This window comes from Meriones unguiculatus, chromosome 16 (genome assembly GCF_030254825.1).
Source record: "Meriones unguiculatus strain TT.TT164.6M chromosome 16, Bangor_MerUng_6.1, whole genome shotgun sequence".
Taxonomy (NCBI): Eukaryota; Metazoa; Chordata; class Mammalia; order Rodentia; family Muridae; genus Meriones; species Meriones unguiculatus.
In genome coordinates, this window is record NC_083363.1 from 485,051 (window position 1) to 512,225 (window position 27,175).

Genomic DNA, 27,175 nt, shown 5'->3' on the forward strand with positions numbered 1-27,175 from the left:
GTGAGGAAAGACGTGGAACGGCTTAGCCAAGAACACATTGAAAATCAGTGATTATTAATTAGAGAAAGCAGTTAAAGAAAATCACTGAAAAACTCAGCTTCTAACGATATTGATGATTCTTGATCTAGTTATGGAACTATCCACTTATCTATTTAAAATAGTGTTTCATCCTTATGATTAAAAAGAAAGCTAACTAGGTGCTGGAGTCAACTCCTAACCAATGCAAAGTCTTGGATTCAATCATTTAAAAATTACTGGGGTAAACATCACAAAGTGTCATTTAATACATGTACTTTCTAGAGACATCAGGAAAAATGTTGTGCTTTTGCCTCCTAGTAACTCAGAAAAGTTTGAGTGTAGAATGTTTGTGTAAGTGATGAGAAATTTATTGTGTTCAATAGGAAATATCACATCTCAACAAATACATTATGTAAGCAAACTACCCTATCCTGCCTGGGAAAGACAGAAACCTTGGATGTGGAAACAAGAATTTATTTCAGAGACTCCAGCCCCTATCACATCGGAAGCCTTCAGTTACTGGGGTTAAAGAACAAAGCAGCAGAGGCTTTGGTAGACAGCACACGAGGGTTAGCCTCTTTGGTTGAGGGAGGGAAAGCTAATTTAAAAACGCACCAAGCAAACATCATGAAGGAAGCTGTTTTTATGGAAAGAATTTTTTTTCTGATTGTCTAAGGCTTTTCCTTTTCTTAGCCCACTCAGTTTGCGTACTTTTTGTTTCTGTTTGTAAATGAGTTTTGGCTTTTCACAGTTACTGAGTGCAGTAACCTATCCAAACAGAAGGCAGCTATGCTCAGTCTAATTCCAGTCTCATGGACTATAAATAAATTGTTGCCAGGTCTGGGTCTTTCTTTTCCTTTCTGTGAATCCATGGAATTCCATGTGGTTTAGTATTTTTAGCAACAGGATTTGGGTACGCTTTTTATCTGACTAGATATGGCATCTTCAGGCCAGTGGCCCATATCTGTGTACAGTATTCTGGAATCTTTTACTGTTAAGTAAGTGTTTATATCATTCCTTATAGTCTGGACTTCAGGTCATTAACTTCATATGTTGTACCAGATTCGAGAGACCCCAAAAGACCACTAGAGTCCAGTCAGTTGCAAATAACATGAGGATCTTTAGTCAAGCTTAAGCTTAGGCCGCCAATCTTCCCTGACATAGCAGGTTAGAAAGTAAGGCCCTCAAGTCTGGGGGAGGGCAGGGAGGAGCAGTTTTTAAAGGGAAAAACTGCAAGCAGGGAATTCTAAGCCTTGGTGTTACAGGGAAAGGTAAGATGGGGGGGGCTCAGCAAGCGAGGTGACCTTTAGGCTAATTGTTGCAAACCACCTGGCCAAACCGAAAGATATCTAAGATATCTGAACGATAGCTTGCTGAGTGGAGGACCCATTAACACATTCCGTGGTATTTAAGACATTACTGGGATATAGGACAACCTGTGGAGTGGAGGCCTGATTACAGTTAGCTATTAACACATTCTGTGGTATCCTTGACAACCTGCAGGGTGGAGGGCCAGGTGGCCCTTTTCAGAACCCAAAGGTGGGGGCCAAGTCACTCCACGGACAGTCAACTCTTTTATTAAATTTACATTTTGTGTGTCCTTTTCTATCATTGCAACTTATTTTTCCACATTGTCATTTAGCTTTTCATAAACATCAGTGTTATAGTCACACTTGTAATTAATGTAATTTTATCATAATTCCTGGCATTGGTAGCTGTTTTAAGCACACCTTCTGCTATAATCACAGTAAAGTGAATGAAATACAATCCCGCACTTAGACTGGAGAGACAGCCCAGTCTTCCAGAAGACCCAGGTTCCATTCCCAGCACTCACACAATGGCTATGGTATGCCCAGTTCGTGAGACCCCAAAGACTACCAGGAATCAACTCGCCTGCAGATACGTGAGGGTTTATTGTATATGTGCTCAATCCCTGGTCACAAACTTCCTGTGGAAGCAGGAGAGGAATGCAACCCCTCAGTCTAGTGGCATAAGGTTTTTAAAGGGAAAAACCACAAGCAGGGAGTTATATGCCTTGGCATTCCTTTAAGGGAAATTGACTTTTGAAATGATTGGTTTACTTTAGGCACCAAGACCACAAGCAGTTCTGGCCTGGCTATCTGGGCCAGTTTCCTAACAACTGTATCTCTAGTGGGTAGGAAAAGAATGTGGTAAAGCTAGTTCCTTTCCCCAGGTGGCTGGACATGTCTCCACCTGGCTGGCTTTCACTCAGGCCTGTGCTCCAAATCCCCAAATAATACCCAAAAAAACAATTTTCGTGTCTTTGGTCTCTCAGCTAACAACTGTCTGTTGCTCCAGGTCTTTGAGGGTGCATGTGATACACAGACAAATAGGCAAAAACACCCATAGATAAAACAAATAAAAAAAATAAATCTTTAAAATACTGCACTGGTTCCCTTCCACCTTCCAAATATCATCTACTTCAAGTCTCCTCTGAAAACAGTGTTTGAAATGGTTTTTGCTGTATTGGTTTTGTTTGTTGGTTGGTTGGTTGGTAGGTTAGTTGGTTTGGGGTTTTGTTAGGCATTGTTTTGTATAGACAGGTTACCTGGAGCTTACTATGTGGCTGAGAATGAACTTGAGTCCACTGATCCTCCTTCCTATCCTTCTGTTACACAAGGGTTGGGATTTTAGAGCCCATTCTCTGCTTAAGCTGGGATTTTTACTAGTGTAATGTACTAGCTCTGAATAACACAACTCTAAGTATTTAAACTATTTGTTGAAATGTTACACTGAGAAATAGATGTGGGAATTCAGTTATATCAACACAAAATCCCTATGTTGATATGGGGAACATCACATGCCTCTGTAGGGAAGACGGGGATTTAAAAAGATCTGCTGTACTTGGTTCATTTCTTTTAACCCCTTTTTCATGTCAGTCTCATTAAAGCATCTTTTTATTGTCCAAGAAAGATTTAAAACAAGTAAAATGGCTAATGTTTCATTTGTAGTTTTGTGAATGTGTTAAATAAGTTGTTCTTAAGAGGTGGTATTTTGGGGCTGGAGCTATAGCTCAGAGGTTAAGAACACTGGTTGTTCTTCCAAAGATCCTGAGTTCAATTCCCAGCAACCACATGGTGGCTTACAACCATCTATAGTGAGATCTGGTGCCCTTTTCTGCTATGCTGTATAAATAAATAAATAAATAAATAAATAAATAAATAAATAAATAAATAAATCTTTTTTAAAAAAGAGGCAGTGTTTTGAGGAGGTATGAGGGAAATGGGTGGGAGTGTGGAACTGGAAGGAGAAGAGAGAATGGGGTGTAAAATGAAAAAATAAATAAATAAATTTTAAAAAGAGGTAGTGCTTTTTTCTATTAAAGTTTTTATTTATCTTTTTTTTTCTTTTATTGAAAATAAAAGAACCAGTAATCCCAGCACTTTGGGAAGCAGAGGCAGGAAGATCTCTGTGAATTTGAGGCCAGCCTGGTCTACAAAATGAGTCCAGGACAGCCACGGCTACACAGAAATAAAACCGGTCTGGAAGGAAGGAAGGAAGGAAGGAAGGAAGGAAGGAAGGAAGAAGGGAGAGAGGGAGAGAGGGAGGGAGGAAGGGAGGGAGGGAGGGAGGGAAGGAGGGAAGAAGAGAGGAAGGAAGAAAGGGAACAGATTCTGTTTTTACACAATATAACCTGATAATTTAGTTTTTCTCCCCTGTATTCCTCCCAGTTCTTCCCCACCTTCTCTCCACTCTGAATCCACTCCCTTTTGAGAGGTCCAAAGTTTAAAATTAGAGTCTTAGGGCAGCACGACTGAAGTCCCGAGTAAAAGTTTAGACAAAGGACTGGGTTAATTAAGACGTGTCCAGCCGCTGCAGGGAGCGATCAGGCCAGACCACATTCTTTGGTCCCCACCCAGAGGGCCCTTAGCTTGTGAGCAATGGGAGTGCTAACGGACGTTTCTTAGCAGCAGCTAATCAACACATTCCAGGCATTACTCCTGGTCAAATACTCTCCAGATGGCCAGGCGCCTAAAGTAAACCCCCTACCCAAAGCTTGGAGCCCCCGCCTGTGGTTTTTCTCTTTAAAAACCCTGTTTCCCTAGAGCTCAGGGCCACACTCCTTCTCTTTAATCAGGGAAGTTGCTGCAACCTGGGCTAGAGCTTGTAATAAAAAGATTCTTATGTGTTTTGCAATGGACTCCACTTCTGGTGGTCTTTTGAGGTCTCATAATCTGGGTGCAACACTTTGTCTCTCATGAGAAAAAACAGGCTTCCAAGATATAACAACCAAACATGACCAAAAAAAGTGCAATATTATGAAGCAAAAACTATCTTATCGAATTTGGACATACCAATCCAACAGGGAGAAAGAGTCTCAAGGGTGCGCACGAGAGTCAGGGACTCACTCATTCTCACAGTCAGGGGTCCTATAAAAATACTAACGTAATATCTATAATATACACGCAGAGGACCCAGAGTAGAACCATGTAAGCCCTGTGCTTGCTACTTCAGTCTCTGTGAGCTCATATGCACCTTGTTTAGCTCATTCAGAGGACCTTGTTCTCCAGGTGTCCTCCATCCCCTCTGGCTCTTGCACTCTTTCCACTTCCTCTTTCACAGGATTCCCTGAGCTCTAAGGGGAGAGATTTGATGGTATCTGGCTGTAGGTCTCTGCATCTGTTCCCATTGGCTGCCTAAGGAAGCCTCTCTGATGATGACTGGATAAGGCACTGATCTATGTGTATAGGAGAATGTCATTAGGAATCATTTTGTTAATTTTTTGGACTAGTGTTTTTACCCTAGGTTTTACTCTAGGTTTCTGAACTATCTAGTCTCTAGTTCTTAGTTACACAAGCAGTGTCGATTGTGGGTTCCTTCTCATGGAGTGGACCTCAGGTCAAATCAGATATTGATTGGCTTCTTCCTCGAATTCCATGCCACCATTGCCCTAGCATATTATGTGCTCAGGATAGGTCAAAGGTTTATCTACTTTTCTCTTTCAGTAGCCTGCAGAGTATGTTCCCACACCAAAGAGACCATCTGGACTTGGTTTTTTTAGTTAGGGGATCTTTCTATTTCAATAACAATTATAGGTCTATTTGAATTGTCTATCTGATCTTGATTTGACTTTGGTAAAGTGTTACCTAGTGAGAAAATTATCCATTTCTTTTAGATTTTCCAATTTGGCAGCTTATAGGTTTTTAAAGTATGTCCTTATGATCTGGGTTTCCTCGGTGTCTGTTGTTATATCCCCTTTTTGTTTCTGATTTTGTTAATTTGGATATTGTCTCTCTGCTTTTTAGTTAGTTTGGATAAGAGTTGGTCTAACTTACTGATTTTCTCAAAGAACCAACTCTCTGTTTCATTGATTCTCTGTATTATTCTCTTTGTTTCTATTTTATTGATTTCAGACCTCAGTTTGATTTCTCTGTCTACTTCTCTTAGGTGTGGTTATTTCACTTTGTTCTAGAGTTTTCAGGTATGCTATTAAGCTGCTAGTATAAGATCTCTCCAGTTTTTTCTTTTGTTTTTCTGTTTTTGTAGGAACTTATGAACTTTCCTCTTACAGTGCTTTCATTGTGGCCCATAATTTTGAATATGCTGTCTGTTCATTTTCTTTGAATTCTAGAAAGTCCTGAATTTCTTTCTTGATCCATTTTTCATTCAGAGTTATTCAGTCTTCATGAATTTGTAGGCTTTTTTTGTTTGTTTGTTTGTTTCCATTGTTGTTGCTATCCAGCTTTAATCCATGGTGGTCTGACAGGATTCAGGGAGTTATTTCAAATTTCTTACATCTGTTGAAATTTGCTTTGTGCCTGAGTATGGGGTCAGTTTTGGAGAAAGTTTCATGAGGTGCAAAAAAGAAGGTATATTCTTTTTTGCTTTTGTTTTGTTTTTCAAGACAGGATTTCTATGGATAGCTTTGGCTGTCCTGGAACTCGCTCTGTGGACCAGGCTGGCCTCGAACTCATAGAGATCAGCCTGCCTCTGCCTCCCAAGTGTTGAAATTAAAGCTATGCACTACCACCGCCCAGCTGAAGGTTTATTCTTTTGTGAAGTGTTCTGTAAATATCTGTTAGGTCCATTTGGTTTATAGTGTTTGTTAGCACCAGCATTTCTCTGTTCGGTGTTTGTCTGGATGACGTGTGCATTGGTGAAACGGGTTCTGAAGTCTCCCACTGTCAGTGTGTGAGGGTCAATACGTGACTTAAAGTGGAGAAGAGTTTCCTTTACAAATTTGCGTGCATATTTGTAAATCAAACAAATCAAACAAAATGTCATTTTGGTTGATTTTTCTTTTGATGAGTACGTAGTGTCCTTCTCATCTCTTTTGATTAGTTTTGGGTTGAAGTCTATTTTGGTAGATACTATGACTACACAATATGTGTATATAATGACTATACCAGCTTCTTCTTGTTCTTTAAGATATGTTTATTTTATGTATATGAGAGCTTTATCTACATGTACACCTGCATGCCAAAAGAGGGTATCAGATCTTATTTATAGATAGTTGTGAGCCATCAGATCCCATTACAGATGGTTGTGAGCCACCATGTGTGTGCTGGGAATTGAACTCAGAGCCTCAGAAAGAGCAGTCAGTACTCTTAGCCTCTGAGCCATCTCTCCAGCCCACCAGCTTGCTTCATAAGTCTATTTATTTGGAATATGTTTTTCCACCCCTTCACCCAGATGTGATGTCTATCCTTGGTGTTGAGGTGTGTTTCCTGGATGCAGCAGAAGGATGGGTCCTGTTTTCTCACTCATTCTGTTAGTCTGTGTCCATTGATATTGATATTGATATTGATATTGATATTGATATTGATATTGAGAGAGAGTAATGACCAATGATTGTTGATTACTGTTGTTTTGGTGGTGGTAGTGGTGATGGTGATGGTGATGGTGGTGTGTGTATCAGTGCTTTGATGGTGTGAGTTTATTTATTTCCTGTGTTTTCATAGTTGTAGTTAACCTCCATAGGTTGGAGTTTTCCTTTTAGCACCTTTTGTAAGGCTGGCTTTGTAGATAGATACTGTTTAAATTTGGCTTTTTCATGGAATATCTTATTTTCTCCATATATAGTGATTGAAAGTTTTGCTGGATATAGTTGTCTGGACTGGCAATTGTGGTCTATTAGAGTCTGGAGTGCATCTCTCCAGGACCTTCAGGCTTTTAAAGTCTCTGTTGAGAAGTCGTGTGTAATCCTAATAGGTCTGTCTTTATATGTTATTGGCCTTTTTTCCCTTGCAACTTTTAATAGTCTTTCTTTGTTATGTATGTTTAGTATTTTGATTTATTATGTGGTAAAGGGAATTTCTCTCCTGGTCTAGTATATTTGGTGATCTGTATGGTTCTTGTACCTTCTTTAGGTTAGGAAGGTTTTTCTTCTATAATGTTTTGGTTGAAAACATTTTCTAAGCCTTTGAGTTGGGATTTTTCTCCTTCCTCTATTACTTTTAGGTTTAGACTTTTCATGAAAAGTAAGGAAAGTCCAAGTCAGAATTCTGAAGTTGAGAAACATAGTAAATGAGATTTAAAATTACTCAGAGAGGTCTAATAGATAATTTGAACTGACAAATGAATCACCACACTTGAAGGTAGAACAAATTTATACAAAATATACATTATACTAATGGAGTCAGCTGTTAAGTTTTCTAGAATTTCACAAACCAGCTATTAAACAGGACCTTGACTAAAGATTAAATTAGATAATTGCTAGCTATAACAAATAGTTTTAAAGTTCTGTGAAAATGCTTCATGTGGCAAATTCTGCAAATAAGCAATGAAGAGGCTGATGAAAAATATTTCCTATAGAATTCTCAGAAATTTCAAACCTTGAAGGAAATGTTCTAAAAATTATAAATGTGCTGTGTCTATATAAGTGACTTATTCATAAAGTCAGGCTTAGGATCATTGCTTCCTATTTCACTCTTAAAAACAGAAGTTGAGGTGAAATCATTCTCTCAGATTTCTTTAAACAATAATGTATTAGTTTAACAGGTAGTACACTTTTTATTGAAAAAATAAATTCATACTGAAGGAGCTCTAGCCAGTTCACAAACAGGGCTCTGGCAGGCCTTGTCCTTCTCCTCACCCCACCCCTAGCCTCCTACCCCCACTCCACCCACCACCACTCCACCACCCACCACCCCACCCTTCCATCCATGCCTCTCACCCCACCCTCACCCCTATTTCCTCTAACTTGCTGAAAACCCTTAGGTCACATTCCTAAAGCTAGCCACCAAGGTCTGTTCCCTTATTTGGCCACTTCCTCCTCCTGAGGCTGACCTCCAGGGTCCAGCTATTAAAGTATTGAAGTTCAGCTATCAAAAACCAGCTTTGCTCACTTAATTAACATACCCAATTAAAATTAAGCACCTCATCTAAACAGGGGTTTCCTCTTTGCCTTTATGAACGCCATTTTCCTATGAGCCATATCTGTCTTCTCGCCAAGGTAGTCTTTTGCACACACACACACACCTCACTCTCACTGTTCCTTCCCCTTGTTCCACTACCCTTCTCCCTTGTCCTCTACCTCCTGTCTTTGTCTTTTATCCCTGGCCTCTGTCCTTTAGAAACAAATAAATCTGCTTTATCCTGAGAACTTGGTCTTGGGATATCAAGCTGACTTTCAAGGTTTCCTACACATACAATATTTCTGATCATAATTTCCTCTCCCTTAGCTTCTCTGAGATGGTTCCCACCTCTCCATCCACCCAATTTCAAACCCCTATTCTCTCTTCAGAAAGCAAACTAAACAAACAAACTAGAATTTAGAAAAAAGAAGAAGAAAGAAAGAAAAAAAAAAACACAAGCACACACAGTATATTTTTTAAAGTCAAACTAGATGGATTTTGTATTGTTGTTGCTTATATTTAAACTATGTTGAATCAATGGACAGCCAGAAATGTCTTTCCAACATTCAAAGGGCTTTGTGTGTGGTTTTAAAATAATTGATTAAAAGATCATTGACAATGAATTTCTGTTGTTAGGTTTTGCTGCTTGGTCCACGTAATAATTTCTTATTATGCATATGTTTGCATGCATCTATATATTCCAACATGCACCCATATATGTCTCTCCAGCAAAAAAATTGTATTTTTTAACTGTATTCAATATATATTTAAAGTTTTTGATTTATATGTTCATCAAACAAGATTTCTGGATGTTTCTAGAACATTTCTTAGCTATTTCAGACAATACAAATTTTATCTTTTTTCAATAAATAATCATGTTAATAATAATCAAATTCACAAGATGGCCCTATTTTCCTTCTCATGTTGATACATTACATTCATCATCACATACATACAAATAATACAAATTTCATCATGTGTATGTTAAAACTTTTCTTTTGATCCTCATTTGTGCCTTGCTCCTCATGCTGGTCAAGACCACCATGATCATTCTTCTGTCCATTTTTCATATTAAACCTGCCCACACACTATTTAAAAATTAAGTTACATAAACTAATATTCAAATAAATTATATTTTAAAGGGTAATAAATACTTAAAGTTATCATTTCCTAGTTTGTTTTATTAAATTTTACTACTTATGCTTTGTTATTATTTCTGAATCTATGACTGCTAGATGATAAAATACTTTATCAGACACTTGGGGAATTTGTTGCTGTGCATCTTGCCAGCTCCGTGTCTGTGGTGATGGCATACTGACAGTTTAAGACCGGCTGTGCGTAAGTAGTTACACCACAGCCAAGAATAATGGTGTACATTGCCGCACTCAGTTCTCACAAGCTGCAGGCTACCCTGAGAAACAAGGAAACCCTGTCTTATCCAGAGCAAAGTGGGGGCTGGAGGAAGAAAGATAAGTTATGCACAGAAATCTATACAGGCTGTATTTCAGGCTCATATCTCTTTAGGACACAATATTAAGTGTGAACATACAGCTACATGTGTGGAAGGTGAGTCTGTCTTCCTGGTAGCACTTATAAAATGTTCATCACCCACACCAAGTGGCCAGACCTGGATCCATAATAATCCGACATGACAGCCAGAGTTGGGGCTGCTTCTTGACTTCATGTGTGTGACTCCAGTTACCTCCAAGCTCCATCCAGTTTTTGTGGTCATTGGAATGCTAATCACATGACGCAGTGACAGGGACAACCACTCCTCTATATCCGTTACAAATGGCACACCTCTCAGCCAATATACCCTTGGGTTATAACATTGTTCTGGGTATCCTGCCTCTGTGGAGAAGAGAGTGTAGATTCGGGGCTTTCTGGCTGCTACAACTGTCCCTCAACACATCAAAGAAACAACGCAGAGATTCCACAGTCTAAGAACATATGAACATTCTAGTTACAGTTCAGACTGCTGAGATGACTCTCAGCTGCACCCATTGATCTGAAACATCCTCTGTGATGTGAACCTCGTATCCCAGCTCTAATGGGTGATGGGCAGGAATATAGCCTACATCAAATGACGGCTAGACAGATTTCTCTACCTGTCTACATATACACAAGTATGTGCGCGCACACACACACACACGCACACACAATGTGTGGATAAATCAGAGAACTGGAGCAATGTCTAAATGCTGGGCAGAGTGGAGTAGACATGACCGTGGTTATCCCTACTAACAGAGGAGTCGGTTAACTTTGTCACTTATTCCAGTAATGGCCATTGCTCTCACACTTTCCCCAGAGACTCACCTGCCCCCTCCACCATAATTACCAGCTAATTATCTGTGGGCTGTGGAACCCCTGGGTCTCAGCTGAATTAATGAGATGTGTGCCTCCATAGGAAAGGAATCCCTCTGGGATCCCTCTCTCCACCACACACCTAAAGCCAGGCTTTCCACCACCAGACCATTTGCCAACACCTTGCTAGTTAACAGAAGTCTCTGTCCCACTTGGTTCCATTTATCCCATAGAAAAGGCAGCAAAGTGTGGTCAACGAACGTCAGTTCATTTGTGTTTGCACATGAACTCTGGTATTTATCACTATCTTGCACTAGCCTAGTAGCTTCTTTGTTAAATTCCTCATGCAAACAAGGAAGATAATATGTAGAGTTGTAACAGACAGTCAGAGGTGTGTGGATAAATGCTTAACAGCCTGGCTGGAGGGATGCAGAGCCTCCATTTGCAGTTTGTTCTGTTTGCACAGTACAAACACTCCCAGCTAGCAAGATTCTAGATAAGTATGATTTAAACGCTATCTCATAAAACCTGAGAATTTAAGAATCATATAAGCTAGTTCTAACAGATCACGTGAGTGTGTGCTCAAAAAAGAGGCTGGCTGTAAAGCTTAGCAGTCCCTACCAAAACCAGAGCTCTAGTTACCCTTTCTGAGACCATCATTCTTCCTTATTTCAAGTTTTCTTCTTGATGTCCATGTAGAACCTAGGCATCAATTAAGAATTTCATCATGAGCAGTTGCTGGCAAAGAAAGTAGTTCTTCTCCAGTTGATGGTAAGTAGAATATTTGCTGTTCTCTTGTGTAATATCGGTTCCCATGTATCCTCAGCAATAGAGCCCCAGACAGGGAGTTCAGAGGAGTTAGAAGTTTGGTTCTGTTACTACACAGGTTATTTGTTTGTTTGTTTCGTTTGTTGTTTGTTTTGCTTTGAGATAGTGTACCAAACAAAATCCACCTGCCACTGCTTCTTGAGTGCCAGGATGACTGGCAATAGGCACTAATACAAAACTGGGTGACTTTATCAGCGGCTTTGAGTCACACTGATCTGGTGGCCTCATGCCCTTGGATTTTGGACAAGAAAATGCAGTCTGTGACAGCTCACACTAGGCACACTACTTTCTGTCCTCCCCCAGGTATGGGGAACACTCTCTAGCATTCTCTTGGTCCCAGCATTTTTTGAGTAGGTAACCTTAGAAGTTTTCCTTGCCCCAGACCATTCACTGTGAAAATTCATGGCGAAATTGATAAAGTCTTTGCAGGGCTGCCATACAAACCAGATCAGGGGCAACATTCACACCTATACTCCCAGCACTGAGGAGGCAGAAACAGAAAACCTTGGAGCTTATTGACCAGCCAGTCCAGCCAAATCAGTAAGCTCGCAAAAAGACAAGGCAGACTTCAGCTGAGGAAGACACTGGACACCAACCTCTGGTCTCCCACAGGTCTACAGATGCATGCATGCCTTAGCACGCGCGCGCACGCGCACACACACACACACACACACACACACACCACTATATATTTCCAAAGGGTAAGTTTTACATTCTATGAAATATATCTCAAAACAATAAGTCAAGTGTGCTATAATCCCCATATTTCTGCAATAAAGACTGAAGAATCGGAAGTTTAGAACCAGCCTTAGTGGGTTTGAGGCCAACCTGGGCTACGTGAAACCCTGATCTCAAAGAAAAAAAAAGTGAGGCTGGCAAGATGAAACAGTTAAAACTGTTTCCACCAATCCTGAAGACCTGGATGCAATTCCATGAATCCTCATAATAAAGTAAAGCAATTTCCACAAGTTGTCCTCTGACCTTCACATGCATGCACTAAGCAAGCGCGATGACTATTGATAAGATTCACTTATTTTAGATCATGAGTATCTGACTTGCACATGTGTATGTGCACTACATGGCTTGGTACCTGTATGAAGAAGAAGGCATAGATTTCCTGGAGCTGGATTTAGGGATGGTGTAAGCCACCATGTGGGTGCTGGGAACTGGCCTACAGTCCTCTGCAAGAAGGGAAAGTATCCTTAGCAGTTGAGCCGTCTCTCCAGCCCCATGCAATGCATTTTAAAGAAAAAAAAGAGATGAGAAGGCAGGGAATAATTCATGTAATGTTGAGAATGGTATTTCCATCTTTGAGCATGGGAAATGGGAAGCTACGGAGGGATGCTCAGGACCCTTTAAGATATGTGGAATATCTGTTTTATAGCCTTAACCTGGCTATTGGATGCATTAGAGGTTGAATTCCTTATTATTTATACTGCAGAGAATTGCTATGTTTATACTTTGGTTTGAATATAAAATTATAATATTGAGAAGTATTCTGTAGGATAAAAAAAAAGGTGGGAAGAAGTGAAAACAGAAGGTTCTGGGGGAAAAAAATGATGGGGCAGTGAGTGTTCTTCCATTTTAAAACACTTTTGGCAGACCCACCCACCCATTGCTATCCTGTCATCTGCCAGACCAGAGAACCCTGTGTCTTCAGTTCATTTTCCAGAATAGCCGCAGCCTCCCTCACCCTCACTGAGTTGTCCTGCTATGCTCCAATATTTCCAGTCACTTCAGTGGTGGAGTTTTCTGACCTGAAACTTCCCCCAAATATGCCCTTCACTATGAACTCTTTAATTTCATTTGCCCTCTACAGCCTGCATGACTGACATTTCTGTCTACGGCCTAATAACACAACTGTGAGCCACAGTGATTTAAAATGACAAGCCTCTTGCCTTCTGCTTGTTAGTTCTCATGAGGACTGAGTGACTGGACCAAAGCTGCTTGCTAACCAGGACAGCTGTTTAGTAGTAGGTGGTTAAAGAAGCCAAGACAACTGAAATAATCTGCTATGTGTGAACAGAGTCTCAAAATGAACCAAACACTCACATGGATAACACATTCTGAGCCAGGTTTGGTAGTGCACACTTATAGACCCAGAATTCCAGAAGCTGATACAGGCAGATTGCCCTGAGCTGGTAGTCAGCCTGTATATCAGAACAAGACCCTATTTCAAGCAAACAAACAAAAAGATTTACTCTGTCTCTGATAAGCTACCTGTTAAAATAAAAAGTATAAAGTAAAATATTTCTAGTGATGCCAAAATGTATTCACCAAGTCAACACAGAAATAATGAAAGTTTCAAGCTTACAGAGATACAACCTGGAAATTCATTCAAATTAATTGATTTTAATTCCCTTTATTTGTTTATTTTTATTTATTTCTCTATTTATTTACTTATATATTTAGGTAAACTACAGATCTAAACCACAGTTCATGTTTGGCAGTTTTCGGCCTCAGGGGTACATCCTCAGCCCTACAACACAGTATTTAACTACTGCCTCCAAGAGATTACAGGTATGAGACAGCAATAAGAAAAAACAGAAAAGCACTGAGGTTATAGGGAACCCAACACATTTCTACTGAAATAGTGAACAAGTTGATCAACCCGTCTGAAATCAACATTCTCCATCTTTAACTAGGAAGTCAAAGGCACCCATCCACCCATCCACCTATCCACCCATCCACCCATCCTCCACCACATTCTTGGTTTCCTCATGGCCACCAGACAATGTTTGACCAAGAGAAATAAGTGAAGGCAAAAACCTCATTGGCAAAGAGCCTGGAAGAGAAGCTTGTGAGAAGCACACAAAATGAGTTTTCATTAGCCCCTTTGTATCACTCTAACATGACAGCTTCATCCCTCCAAGCAGACACAGAAGATATGGTCAACCAGAGCACCCCAGTGGGCTTCCTCCTGCTGGGCTTCTCTGAACACCCACACCTGGAAAAGATTCTCTTCGTGGTTGTCTTGTGTTCCTACCTCCTCACCGTCCTAGGAAACACACTCATCCTCCTGCTGTCCACACTGGACCCCAGGCTCCACTCTCCCATGTACTTCTTCCTCTCTAACCTCTCCTTCCTGGACCTCTGCTTCACCACAACCTGTGTCCCCCAGATGCTGGTCAACCTCTGGGGTCCCACAAAGACCATCAGCTTCCTGGGATGCTCTGTCCAGCTCTTCATCTTCATGCTCCTGGGTACAACAGAGTGCATCCTGCTGACAGTGATGGCCTTTGACCGCTATGTGGCTGTCTGCCAGCCCCTGCACTATGCCACCATCATCCACCCTCGCCTATGCAGGCAGCTGGCAGCTGTATCCTGGGCTATAGGTTTGGTCCAATCCATAGTTCAGGTTCCTCCCACCCTCCACCTGCCCTTCTGTCCCCATAGACAGATAGATGACTTTTTGTGTGAAGTCCCATCTCTAATTCGATTGTCCTGTGGGGACACCACCTATAATGAAATTCAATTGGCGGTTGCAGGTGTCATCTTCCTGCTTGTACCTCTGAGCCTCATCCTTGTCTCTTATAGTGCCATTGCCAGGGCAGTGCTAAGGACTAACACTTCAAAAGGGCGCAGGAAAGCTTTTGAGACCTGCTCCTCCCACCTCATTGTGGTCATCCTCTTCTACAGCTCAGTCATTGCTGTCTATCTGCAGCCCAAAAATCCCTATGCCCAAGAGAGGGGCAAGTTCTTTGGTCTCTTCTATTCAGTGGGCACTCCTACACTCAACCCTCTTGTATACACCCTGAGGAACAAGGAAGTAAAGAGGGCCTTCTGGAGGCTGCTGGGGAAGGATGGGAGCTCTAAAGAGAGCTAAGGGCAAATGTGTGCTTTCTAAATTAAAAAGTTTCTTTATAGATTAAACAGCAACAAATCAAGTAATCCAATTAAAATATGAGATACAGAGCTAAACAGAGAATTCACAATAGAGGAACATCATATGGCAGAGAAACACTTAAAGAAATGCTCAACATCCTTAGTCATCAGGGAAATGCAAATCAAAATGACCCTGAGATTTCACCTTATACCCATCAGAATGGCTAAGACCAAAAACTCAAGTGACAACACATGCTAGAGAGGATGTAGAGAAAGAGGAACCTTCCTCCATTGCTGTTGAGAATGTAAACTTGTACAGCCACTTTGGAAATCAATCTGGCACTTTCTCAGACAATTAGGAGTAGTGCTACCTCAAGATCCAGCTATACCACTCCTAGGCATATATCCAAAAGATGCTCAAGTATACAACAAGGACATTTTTCAACCGTGTTGTAGGAGCTTTATTTGTAATAGCCAGAAGCTGGAAACAACCCAGATGTCCCTCAGTTGAGAAATGGATACGGAAATTGTGGTACATTTACACAATGGAATACTACTCACCAATTAAAAACAAGGAAATCATGAAATTTGCAGGAAAATGGTGGGATCTAGAAAAGATCATCCTTAGTGAGGTATCCCAGAAGCAGAAAGACACACATGGTATATACTCACTTATAAGTGGATATTAGACATATATTATAGGATAATGATACTAAAATCTGTACACATAAAGAAGCTAATCTAGAAGGAGGACCCTGGGTAAGATGCTCAATCATCATCAGAAAGTCAAACAGGACGGAAGTCAGAAGAGTTAGAAAACAGGGAACAGGACAGGAGCCTACCACAGAGGGCCTTTGGAAGACTCTACCCAGTAGGGTATCAAAGAAGATGCTGAGACTCATTGCCAAATTTTGGGCAGAGTGCCAAGAATCTTATGAAAGAAGGGGAAGATAGAAAGACCTGGAGAGGACAGGAGCTCCACAAGGAGAGTAACAGAAGCAAAAATTCTGGGCCCAGGGGTCTTTTGTGAGACTGATACTCCAAACAAGAACCATTCATGGAGATAACCTAGAACCCCTGCACAGATGTAGCCCATGGCATCTCAGTGTCCAAGAGGGTTTCCCAGTAAGGGGAACATGGAACTGTCTCTGACATGAGCTCAGAGGCTGGCTCTTTGATTACCATCCCCTGAGGGGGGAGCAGTCTTACCAGGTCACAAAGGAAGACAATGAAGCCAGTCTTGATGAGATGTGATAGGCTAGGGTCCGAGGGAAGGGAAGGAAGACCTCCCCTATCATTGGACTAGGGGAGGGGCATAGGAGAAGAAGAGGAAGGGAGGGTGAGATTGGGAGGTGATAGGGGAGGGGGCTACAGCTGGGATACAAATTGAATAAACTGTAATTAATAAAAGTAAAATTTTTTTTAGTTTCTTTATGATATGTAGATTGCATTTATATATATTTTGTGTGTGTGTGTGTGTATATATATATATATATATATATCAATAATAATAAAAGAAACCTATCAACTTGAGAGGGAATACATGTGAAGAGTTGGGGGGTGGGGACCTGGGAGGGGCTGGAGGGAGAAAAGAAAGGGAGGGGGAAAGTGTATAACTATTTCAATAAAATATATTTTTGAAAAAAATTTAGATGTTGAGCTTCCAAGGCCACACACCAAATCCCTAAGGTGGAACAGTGTGACTATGATGAGGGAGAGGGGAAAAAGAGAACATATGTATTTCCTTACAGACCTTAAGTTCAGACACTATCAACTGTTGATAATTCCTCTGTTTTACACTGTGTTTTTATTGCTTTTGGTTTTGTACTCAAACTCACTCACGGTTGTTTCTGGATGTATCTTCTCTCCCCGGTTGTTATGTCTGTGTAAGGGAAGCCTATCCTTGTGGCATTCTAGACCTTGCAAATGCATGTGCCATGCAAGCAAATGTTTAATTACAGCAAATCTGAGAATTAAAAGATGCCCTCTGAGCCACTTACAATGTGAAAGAATGTGATAATCTAGTGACTTCTCAAGTCTTTGTCATCTGTCATCTGCCATCCATCTATCTATCTATCTGTCTGTCTGTCTGTCTGTCTGTCTGTCTGTCTGTCTGTCTGTCTGTCTATCCATATGTATCATCTATCTATCTGGATGCCTATCTACCTACCATCTATATAATCTGTCTATCTATCTATCTATCTATCTATCTATCTATCATCTATCTATCTTTGTCTTCTGAAATCATGAGACATTTCCATGTGGCCTCCCAGGTTCTGGCAGATCATGAGGCTTTCAGCCTCATACCATTAAGATATAGCAACATGGCGTAAGAACTGCCTGCACCCAGGTGCTGTTTCTTCACTGATAGAGGCTGTGATTTGAATGTGAAAGCCTTCCATAAGCTCATATGTTTGAACATTTGGTCCACAGGTAAGGGCACTCTTTTGGAATGTGGAACTTTTAGAAATTGACACCTGGCTGGAGAAAATGGATCATTGAGGCAAGCCTTGAGGTTTTATAGCATGGTCCCAGTTTCATCCACTCTCTGCTTCTTGACTATGAATCCAATGTATCTCTGTTTCTCACACTCCCGCTACCATGTCTTCCTACCATGGTGGACTGCAACCCCTCAACCTATAGGCCAAAATATACCCCTCACACCTTGTGATGCTTCTTGTCAGGTTTTTGGTCTTAGCAACAACTAAAGTCAGTAAGACTGAAAAAGGATAGACAGAGTGAGAAAATAGAAGGGCATGGAAAGGAAAGAAGGCCCTATCACAGAATATAGTTTAAGCTTTGCCAGCTGAAAATGCGGAATTGGAGCACAGTTAACATTTGTTATGAAGGTTGCCTACATAGAGGCAGAATTCTTTTATATAGAGAAGTTTCAAATAAGAATGTTAAAATAGCAGTGAATCATGGCTTAAGGTCTAAGCACATACTTCCTTCAGGAATGACCTCTTTCCTTTCCCAGCTATAAACCTGTAATTTTCTAGGACTCTCACAAGAAAGAACCTCCATTTATAATAAAAGACATGTCTTAAGCTCCTATATAACTCTTTCCACCTGTGGTTTCATCCTATCAGGTTGTAATACTACCCAAGACACCTCAGGAGCTACCCTATAATTTCATTTACCAAAAAGAGGGGGAAACATTTTGAGATATAATTTGAGAGCTGCCAAAAATAGTGGCAACTACTGAGAAACTAAAATGCAGCTCTCTCTTGTGAAGTCCACACATACCCGTTTTCGTGGGTAGCCTGCTCTGAGTACCTATCTCTAATTCTTAAGTCTATAGAGAGTTTCTTCCTAATGAAATCAAGCTGTGCTTCACATTGGCTTACACTGAAATTCTTTTCTTCAGAAAACTCATCCCACCTTCACTCGTGGGCCATATCAACTCCTCCTGACAATACAGTGGGGAGCCTCAACACCATTGCCATCACACGCTCCTTCTGATTCAGTGCCATCCCTTTTGATATATATTTATACATCAAAATATATAATAAACTGTCTGCTGTTAAGGTTCATTCACATATAATGGTGCTGAAGGAGAATGACACACTGTCTTCAGTTGTGTGGCCACTGGTTAGGTGCCCATGCTCCTGTAAATAAATCCTCGGCCACATCATTGTCAGCGAACCTAATATAACTCATTGAGTCACACACAAAAAAAGACATGGAAATAGAAGAAGAAAGGAGAAGAACAATGTGAGAATAAGTGGAATGAGAAGATAATAGAGGATGAATAAAATCACAATACATTGTATACTTATGTGAACTCATATATGATGATAAAAAAAGCATTTTAAAAAACCAAAGTTTTATATAATATGTACCTCAATTTTAACAAAGAGGTAAGACATAAAATACGACTTTGCAGACCCCGCTGTCCCCTGCCGCTGCTGGCTGCAGCCACCGTCAACCCCACCATGTTCTTTGATAGGAGGCCAATGGCCAGCCCTTGGGCTGAGTCTCCTTTGAGCTGTTTGCAGACAAAGTTCCAAAGACAGCAGAAAACTTTCATGCTCTGAGCACTGAAGAGAAAATATTTAGATAGAATTATTCCAGGACTCACGTGCCAGGGTGGAGACTCCACATGCCAAAAATGGCATTGGTGACAGGTCCATATACGAGGAGAAATTTGAGGATGAGAACTTCATCCTGAAGCATACAGTTCCTGGCATCTTCTCCATGGCAAATGCTGGACCAGACACAAATGGTTCCTAGTTTTGTTTTGTTTTTATCTGCACTACCAAGACTGAATGGGTAGATAGCAAGCATGTGGTCTGTGGGAAGGTGAAAAAAGGCATGAACATCATGGAAGCCATGGAGCGTTTTGGTCCAGGAATGGCAAGACCAGCAAGAAGGTCACAACTTCCAACTGTGGACAATTCTAACTCTTTTGTCTTGAGATCATCTTCCCCACCAGACCATCCCTCCTGTAGCTCAGGAGAGCACCTCCATCCCATCTGCTTGCAGTGCCCTGTGATCTCTGCTCTCACTGAAGGTCTTTGGGTTTCATATTTTCCTCATTCCCCTCCAAGTCTAGCTGGATTGCAGAATTAAGTTCAGGATTATGAATAAAAAGTAAATTAAAAAGAAATAAAATATAATACTTATATATTGAGAAGGTTGAAGCAAGGCTTAAGAGAAATAAGTGAGACACCCAAAAGGACACCATAGATAAAATAATGTCATTGTTCCCCCTGGTGACACAAAGGAGTGGAGAGTGACATTATTACCACGGAATATTCTGATGGAATGTTGATGTCGCTTCTCCTCACTCTCAACCATCATTACCAACAGTGGTTAATTAATCATCAGTGGGCAGAAGCCCCAGAGCCCTAGCAGAACTAGTAAACATGCCCCTATGGGATAAGAGTTCAAGGGATCCCTCCTTTCTAACTCCAGTGCCAGCAAAAGGGAAGATAACTCCCCTTTCTGACTTTGGCAGAATATGGGTGGTAAAATGCTGTAAGTTCCTGATGCTTGAAGCAGTCTGTTTTGGTTCAAGGCTCAGCATGATTGCATTCTCCTGGAAAATCATTTGGCCTGAATGTATGTTTCTTCACCTGACAGCAAAGACAAAGTACAGTACTCATTTCCAGATTATGCCACTTTGGGAAGTTCAGAATGGGATTCCCACTCACTGAGCCCTAAAACCAGGGCTTTCAAATGACCACAAGCCAGCAACTTGCTCTCACTTTTCATGGTATGAAGATCAGCTAGAAGCCCCATTCAGGCCAGAGGCTTCTTCTCATCATGGGGAAGCCTTGGCTGCCAAGGTATAAGAAGACTCTCACCTGACCATGTAAGTCCTGGGATTTTCTTCTATAGTCCAACAAAATCCCGTGTCTTAAAGAGTGAAGCCACAGGTGGCACACATTGTAATGTCCTGAACAAATCATTTAACCTGGCTGTTTCTGGTCATCTGCAAACAAAGGTTGAATACAGTCATTGTGTCTGGGTTACACAGTTGAAGCAGAGTGCTTGAGTACCTGATGTCAAACAGGGCTCAGAATCCAGGCCTAGCCTTCTTGGCTGTGCAGTGTTGGCCAAGTTGTTTCAACCCTCTGCTCCTCTGTAAAGGGGGAATGATGCTAATGAGCATTCTAGGAATGTAGAAAGGGGCCCCAGATGCTTTAGTTTAGTGAGTTGATGTGGGCTGTTACAAAAAACAAGTGAAGTAAAGCTAGAGTTATCTGGAAAGAGGAACCGTAGTTGAGAAAATGGCACCATTATCTTGCCTACCGTCAAGCTTATAAGGCATTATCTAGGTTAATGATGAAAATGCGTAGCCTACTGTAAGGGGTACCACCGCCGGCTAGGTGGTTTTGGAGTGTATAAAGCCATGAAAAGCAAGCCAGTATAGCCCTCCTCCATGGTCTCTTCAGTTACTGCCCTGATTTCCCTCAGTGATGCAGCATAACCTGCACTGTGAGCTGAAATGAGCCCTTCTCTCCACAGGTTGCCTTTGGTCATGGTGTTTTAAGATAGCAATAGAAACCCTAACAAAGAAGAAAAATGGGCAGTGTTGGAATATGGGGTGTTCGTGAAGTAACAGTACTCTACCAATTATAAGTTCTCTGAATTCTCTTCCTGTATAAAGTTTATTCCAGAGACCATGTTGTGGCCAGCACAAAACAAAATATGGAGGATCTTGATGCCAGCAATTTGTGCCTCAGAATAAAATTACTCAGAATAAAAATGATACTCTGGGAATATAGTGTAAGTGAAAATATTTTTTTTAATGATGAATCTCTTAAAAAGTTATGTAGGAGCCTTTAGAACCACTCTGGTAGCTTCTATTAATATAAACTTACTTCAAAAATCAAATATTTAAAAATGTATCTGAACAATATTAACCAAGAATTACGCAAAACCAAAACTCTACCTTGGATATCCCAGGTTTCAACATTATGGTGCTGAGGCAGGAGGATGTTACGTTTGAGTTCATTCAGGACCACATAATCAGTTTTATGTGAGTCTCTACAATGTAGCAATACTCTATCTTAAAAAAAGAAAGGAGGAATAAGAAGGGAGGGACGGAGGTAGGGAGGGAGGAATGAAGCGGGAGGAAGGAAGAAGGGGAGGAAAGGAGAAGAGGGAGGGAAGATTAAGTTGTACTGAAGCTACGAAATTTTTCTTTATATGAAAAAAAATAATTAAATGAACCTACTTTAGATTTTCATTAGCAAATTGCATGGGGCTTTTGGTCATTTTTTGCTTTAAATTGTGAGGCACGGCCTCACTCTGTAGGCTATCTCAAACTTACAGGCCTTCCTGCCTAAGCCAGCCCAATGCTGGGATTGTATCTTCTCTCTTTTATTCAGTTTTTTAAAATCATTGTTATTGTTTTTAATTATGTGTGTCCGAGTATTCACACATATGGGTGACTGAGGAAGCCAGAGGTATCAGATCCCCTGGAACAGGAATTGTGGGTAATTGTGAGCTGGTCAACATCACTGCTGGCAACCAAACGCAAATTTCCTGTGAAAATAGTTTGTTCTCTTAACTACTTAGTTACCTCTCCAGCCCTAGAATTCTATGTTCTTAAGAAATTATGTCACTATAATATCAGATGACAATCACTGTAGGTCTAATACTTCTTTCCACATACATACTGTTAGGGTTAGGGTTAAGTTGAGATACGGGTTTTTCACTTAGAGGGAAAATATTTAGTCCAATTTTCTGAGCCATAAAGATTGTTTTTATTTAATTTTAATTTTCTATGTATGGGTGTTTTGCTTGTATGTACCACTTGCACACCTGGAAGATCTCCTAGAACAACAGTTACACACAGTATGAGCCCCTATGTGGGTTCTTGGAATCAAACTCAGATCCTCTGGGAAAATAGCCAGTGCTCTTAACCACTGAGCCATCTGTCCAGCCCCATAAGCTTTGTTTTCCAGCAAGAACCCAAATTGATCTCACTGGAGATTGTGGCATTTCATGAAGGAGAATATCTCATCCATGGGCTGCATTTCAACCTCTGGTCTAATCTTCTGCAAACGTGTACTAATTAGAACACAAATGCAATCAGAAAGTAAGATAAATACACACTAACATTTACCAGGTTACCAGTCAGCCACAACATTCATTGTCTTTCCTACCACACAGAAGGAACAGCTTCAACAGGAGGCCAGTGTTCAGAGCGTAGCATATGCTCAACAAATGCTTGCGATAATAAAAATGAGTGAATCCGTGTTTTAAACCACTGTCTTTTGCCCTTAACCATGCAGGGAGAGTCCAGTGTAAGAATCTACTTGTTTCTGGTTTCCTTGGGAACACTAGATATTTGGCAGACAAGATAGCAGAAGCAGAAGGGTCCAAAGAGCAGAACTTCGGTACACGTTAAATTGTGAGGATGGGAGAGTACCTCCAGTTGGATCCATAGCAGAAACAGGCCATGGTCAACCAGAGCACCCCAGTGGGCTTCCTCCTGCTGGGCTTCTCTGAACACCCACACCTGGAAAAGATTCTCTTCGTGGTTGTCTTGTGTTCCTACTTCCTCACCCTCCTAGGAAACACACTCATCCTCCTGCTGTCCACACTGGACCCCAGGCTCCACTCTCCCATGTACTTCTTCCTCTCTAACCTCTCCTTCCTGGACCTCTGCTTCACCACAACCTGTGTCCCCCAGATGCTGGTCAACCTCTGGGGTCCCACAAAGACCATCAGCTTCCTGGGATGCTCTGTCCAGCTCTTCATCTTCCTGTCCTTGGGAACCACCGAGTGCATCCTGCTGACAGTGATGGCCTTTGACCGCTATGTGGCTGTCTGCCAGCCCCTGCACTATGCCACCATCATCCACCCTCGCCTGTGTTGGCAGCTGGCAGCCATGGCCTGGATGATGGGGCTGCTTCAGTCCATAGTCCAGACACCTCCCACCCTCCGCCTGCCCTTCTGTCCCCATAGACAGATAGACGACTTTTTGTGCGAAGTCCCATCTCTAATTCGATTGTCTTGTGGCGACACCACTTTTAATGAGATTCAGTTGGCTGTGTCCAGTGTCATCCTTGTGGTTGTGCCTCTGAGCCTCATCCTTGTCTCTTATGGTGCCATTGCCAGGGCAGTGCTGAAGATAAACTCTGCTGAAGCATGGAAAAAGGCTTTTGGGACCTGCTCCTCCCACCTCATTGTGGTCACCCTCTTCTACAGCTCCGTCATTGCTGTCTATCTGCAGCCCAAAAACCCCTATGCCCAAGAGAGGGGCAAGTTCTTTGGTCTCTTCTATGCGGTGGGCACTCCAGCACTCAACCCCCTCATATACACCCTGAGGAACAAGGAGGTAAAGAGGGCCTTCTGTAGACTGTTGGGGAAAAATAGGGACTCCAAAAATACCTAACAGAGAAATATTTATGGCAGGAAAATTTCTGTAAGTTCAAGGCCAGCTTGGTAGACACATTGAGACTTTGTGAACAAAACTGGGAAGAAATTGGTAAAGGAAACATGAATGACTGTTACACACAGCAAGACAGACACTAAGGCAACAGCGACAATCTGAAGTACCTATTTACGAGTGTTGCCAACCTCAGTCCTGCTGATGTCACATCAAGCTGTAGGGCTATAGTAAAGGGTGTTGTAACCACACAGCTTAATCATGCAGTTGCTTTGACAGACTCCATCAATGGTCAGCATTTCTAGCCTCAAAGACATTCGATACCCAGGCTAGGAGCTTTTCTCTAACAAGGATCTAGTCTCCAATTGAGTAACAGGCTAGAACATTTCCTAATGAATATTTTTTTTCTTGCAACTCTAGGACAACTCTGGAGACTAAGAACTTCCCGCCGTTGATGTTCCACTCTAGAGTCGTGTGCAGTGCACTAGCAGAACAGCCCTTTCCCGGGCTGTGGTCTAGCCAGTCACCAGTAAGTGGCTCTGTGAAGAAAGTTCATCACTGAAATTTGCCTCCCCTGTGGTCAAAAGCATTTGTAGTTTGCTACCAGTGGTGGTAAATGTGAACACAAGAATATGCCCTTACTTTGCAGGGATGTCGTGCCATGGTCCAGACTCCAGGCCTCTAACAACTTCTAAAAAGCAAGCAGCCCTAGGTCTTACGGTTTTATTCCCACTTTCTGGACTAAATGCTATACTAATGCCCCCAGTACATTCACCCTCCTGCTGATGCTGCTTAATCAAGACAGGCTCAACGAAGCTGATGGCTAAGTTTTCTAGAATTCTGTAAAACAGCTGTTAAACTCAACTGTCAGTAGTGGCAAATACTTTCAAACTCCTGTGAAAATATTCCGTGTGGCAAATTTTACAAACAAGTGAAGATCCTGGTACAAAGCACTCTGTATAAAATTTGAAGATGTTATACACCCTGAAGAAAATGTTCTGAAAGCTATTAATCGGCTGTTTAACAATGAGACATTAAAATTGGTCTTGGGGTATTGGTTCTAATTTCACCTTAAAAATAGAAGTTGCAATAAAATGTTCTAAGTCTATACTTTTAGCAATAGTTTGAATTTTAGGTAGTGTGTATTTAAAATCAAATTTAGGTAATGATTTTTGCTACTTGTATTTAAAACTATGCTGAATCAGTAGATAAACTGAAACGTCTTTCTAACATCAAGGGGCTAATCTTTCTGTGGCTTTTAAACTGTTTTGATTATTGAACCATTGAAAATGAGTTCCTGAAAATTTTGGAATTTTGCTACTGGTTTCATGTGTCAGGTTCTTGTCATATAGGTGTGTGTGTGTGTGTGTGTGTGTGTGTGTGTGTGTGTGTGTGCGCGCGCGCACGTGCGTACATGTGTGTGGATAATCTCTAGAAAATGATATTTTATGTGGCTTTGCATTTTTAACATTTTGAATTTTATTTTATGTGTATGTGTGAATCCTTGCGTGCGTATATGTGTATCAAGTGTGTGCGGGAGTGCTCAGAGGCCAGAAGAAAGCATCCAATGCCCTGAACCTGGACATTTCATGTGAACCCTCATCAGGACTTCTAAACATATTTCTATAACTTTCTTTAACTATTTCAGACACTACTTAGATTAGCAAATGTTAGCTTTTTCATATTCTAAAAGTGTATTCAAGATACCATGAGAAAGTGATCATAGCCAAGTTTACAAGTTTGCCCAATTTTTCCCTTCACACATGGCCACTATTAACCTACAACTAATATTCTTTTTCATATAAATCTTGTCATGTTTACATGGTTATAACTTCCTTTTTTGGCCCTCACTTATGCTCATTCCCCATGCCCTTTAACCAGAGACCACCTCAATCATCCCTCTTTCCTAGAAGAGGGAAAGAGTTGAGTCTGGGGAAATGGCTCAGCAGTTGAAAGTACTCACCGCCCTTCCAGAGGACTCAAGTTGTTCCCAGCACACACATCAGGCAGCTCACAACCACCTGTAACTACAGCCCCAGGAGATTATGCACCCCTTTCTGGCCTCTGTGGGCACCCCCCTGCACAACACACACATCCATACATAAATTTAAAAGCCCATTTAATGATTTAAAATAGAATTATAACAAATCTGTCCACACGGCATTAAAAAGTTAAGTTATACAAATTCATATTGAAATAAATCGTATCAAAACAAAGATAATAAATATTTAAACTCATCATTTCCAAGTTGTTATAGTTTTATTTATGTTTTGTGGCTACTTATAGCCATTACTTCTTGATGATAAAATATTATATTATGCATTGACAGCAGTGTATAACTGTGCATTTCCAATTCTATGTGGTTGCAACATATCCTATCAATAGGTTTATTTATGTAGTTTGATTGGTTGGGTTTAGGGGATGAGGTCTACTATGTAGCCATGCCTGTTCTGGAACCTCCTGTGTAGACCAGGCTGATCTTGAACTCACAAAGATCCACCTGCCTCTGCCTCCTGGGTTGAGGATGTGCCCCACCACACTAATAGTTTAGAACTGGCCACAGTTACGCTACAGACAAACATGCTGCGCACACCTTTGGTACCAGCATTAGAAAGACTTGAAACTTTCAGGCCATCCTCGGATACATAAGGAGACCCTGTCTGTACAAACCAGGGAGGGAAGAAAGGTGGTGTGGAGGGAGAAGGACGTACAAAATGACAGACTGAGGCCAAGTTAACGTACAAAAACCAATACATACTCTATCTCGGGCTTGTTTGCCTGAAAAGACACCTGTCTATGTCCTGTTGGAACAGTTATGGAAGAGTTCTGACCTGAAGGACAACTGTGGTATAAACTTACATCCACACCTGTAAATCTATGCTGAGTCTAGTCCTTCTTCGTGATAGCATTTGAAAAGAGCCTACTGAGGGAAGGAGGGTAGGATCGGGAGGGGAGGAGGGAGGGGCTTATGGGGGGATACAAAGTGAATAAAGTGTAATTAATAATAAATAAATAAATAAATAAATAAATAAAT

General features: G+C 41.2%; 2 protein-coding genes across 2 annotated transcripts; both read left to right on the forward strand.

Annotated features, from left to right (window-relative positions):
- Positions 1-14,341: 14,341 nt before the first annotated feature.
- On the forward strand, positions 14,342-15,294 carry LOC110563054 (olfactory receptor 2H1-like). Its single transcript, XM_060368928.1, has one exon. The coding sequence runs from the start codon at positions 14,356-14,358 to the stop codon at positions 15,292-15,294; it is 939 nt and encodes a 312-aa protein (XP_060224911.1). The 5' UTR covers positions 14,342-14,355.
- A 7,914-nt stretch (positions 15,295-23,208) lies between these two features.
- Positions 23,209-24,270, forward strand: LOC110563051 (olfactory receptor 2H1). Its single transcript, XM_060368929.1, has one exon. The coding sequence runs from the start codon at positions 23,209-23,211 to the stop codon at positions 24,145-24,147; it is 939 nt and encodes a 312-aa protein (XP_060224912.1). The 3' UTR covers positions 24,148-24,270.
- The last annotated feature ends 2,905 nt before the right edge of the window (positions 24,271-27,175 follow it).

Coding starts and splice junctions, on each gene's coding strand:
- LOC110563054 (XM_060368928.1), top strand. CDS start 14,356: ATGGTCAACCAGAGCACCCCAGTGGGCTTCCTCCTGCTGGGCTTCTCT.
- LOC110563051 (XM_060368929.1), top strand. CDS start 23,209: ATGGTCAACCAGAGCACCCCAGTGGGCTTCCTCCTGCTGGGCTTCTCT.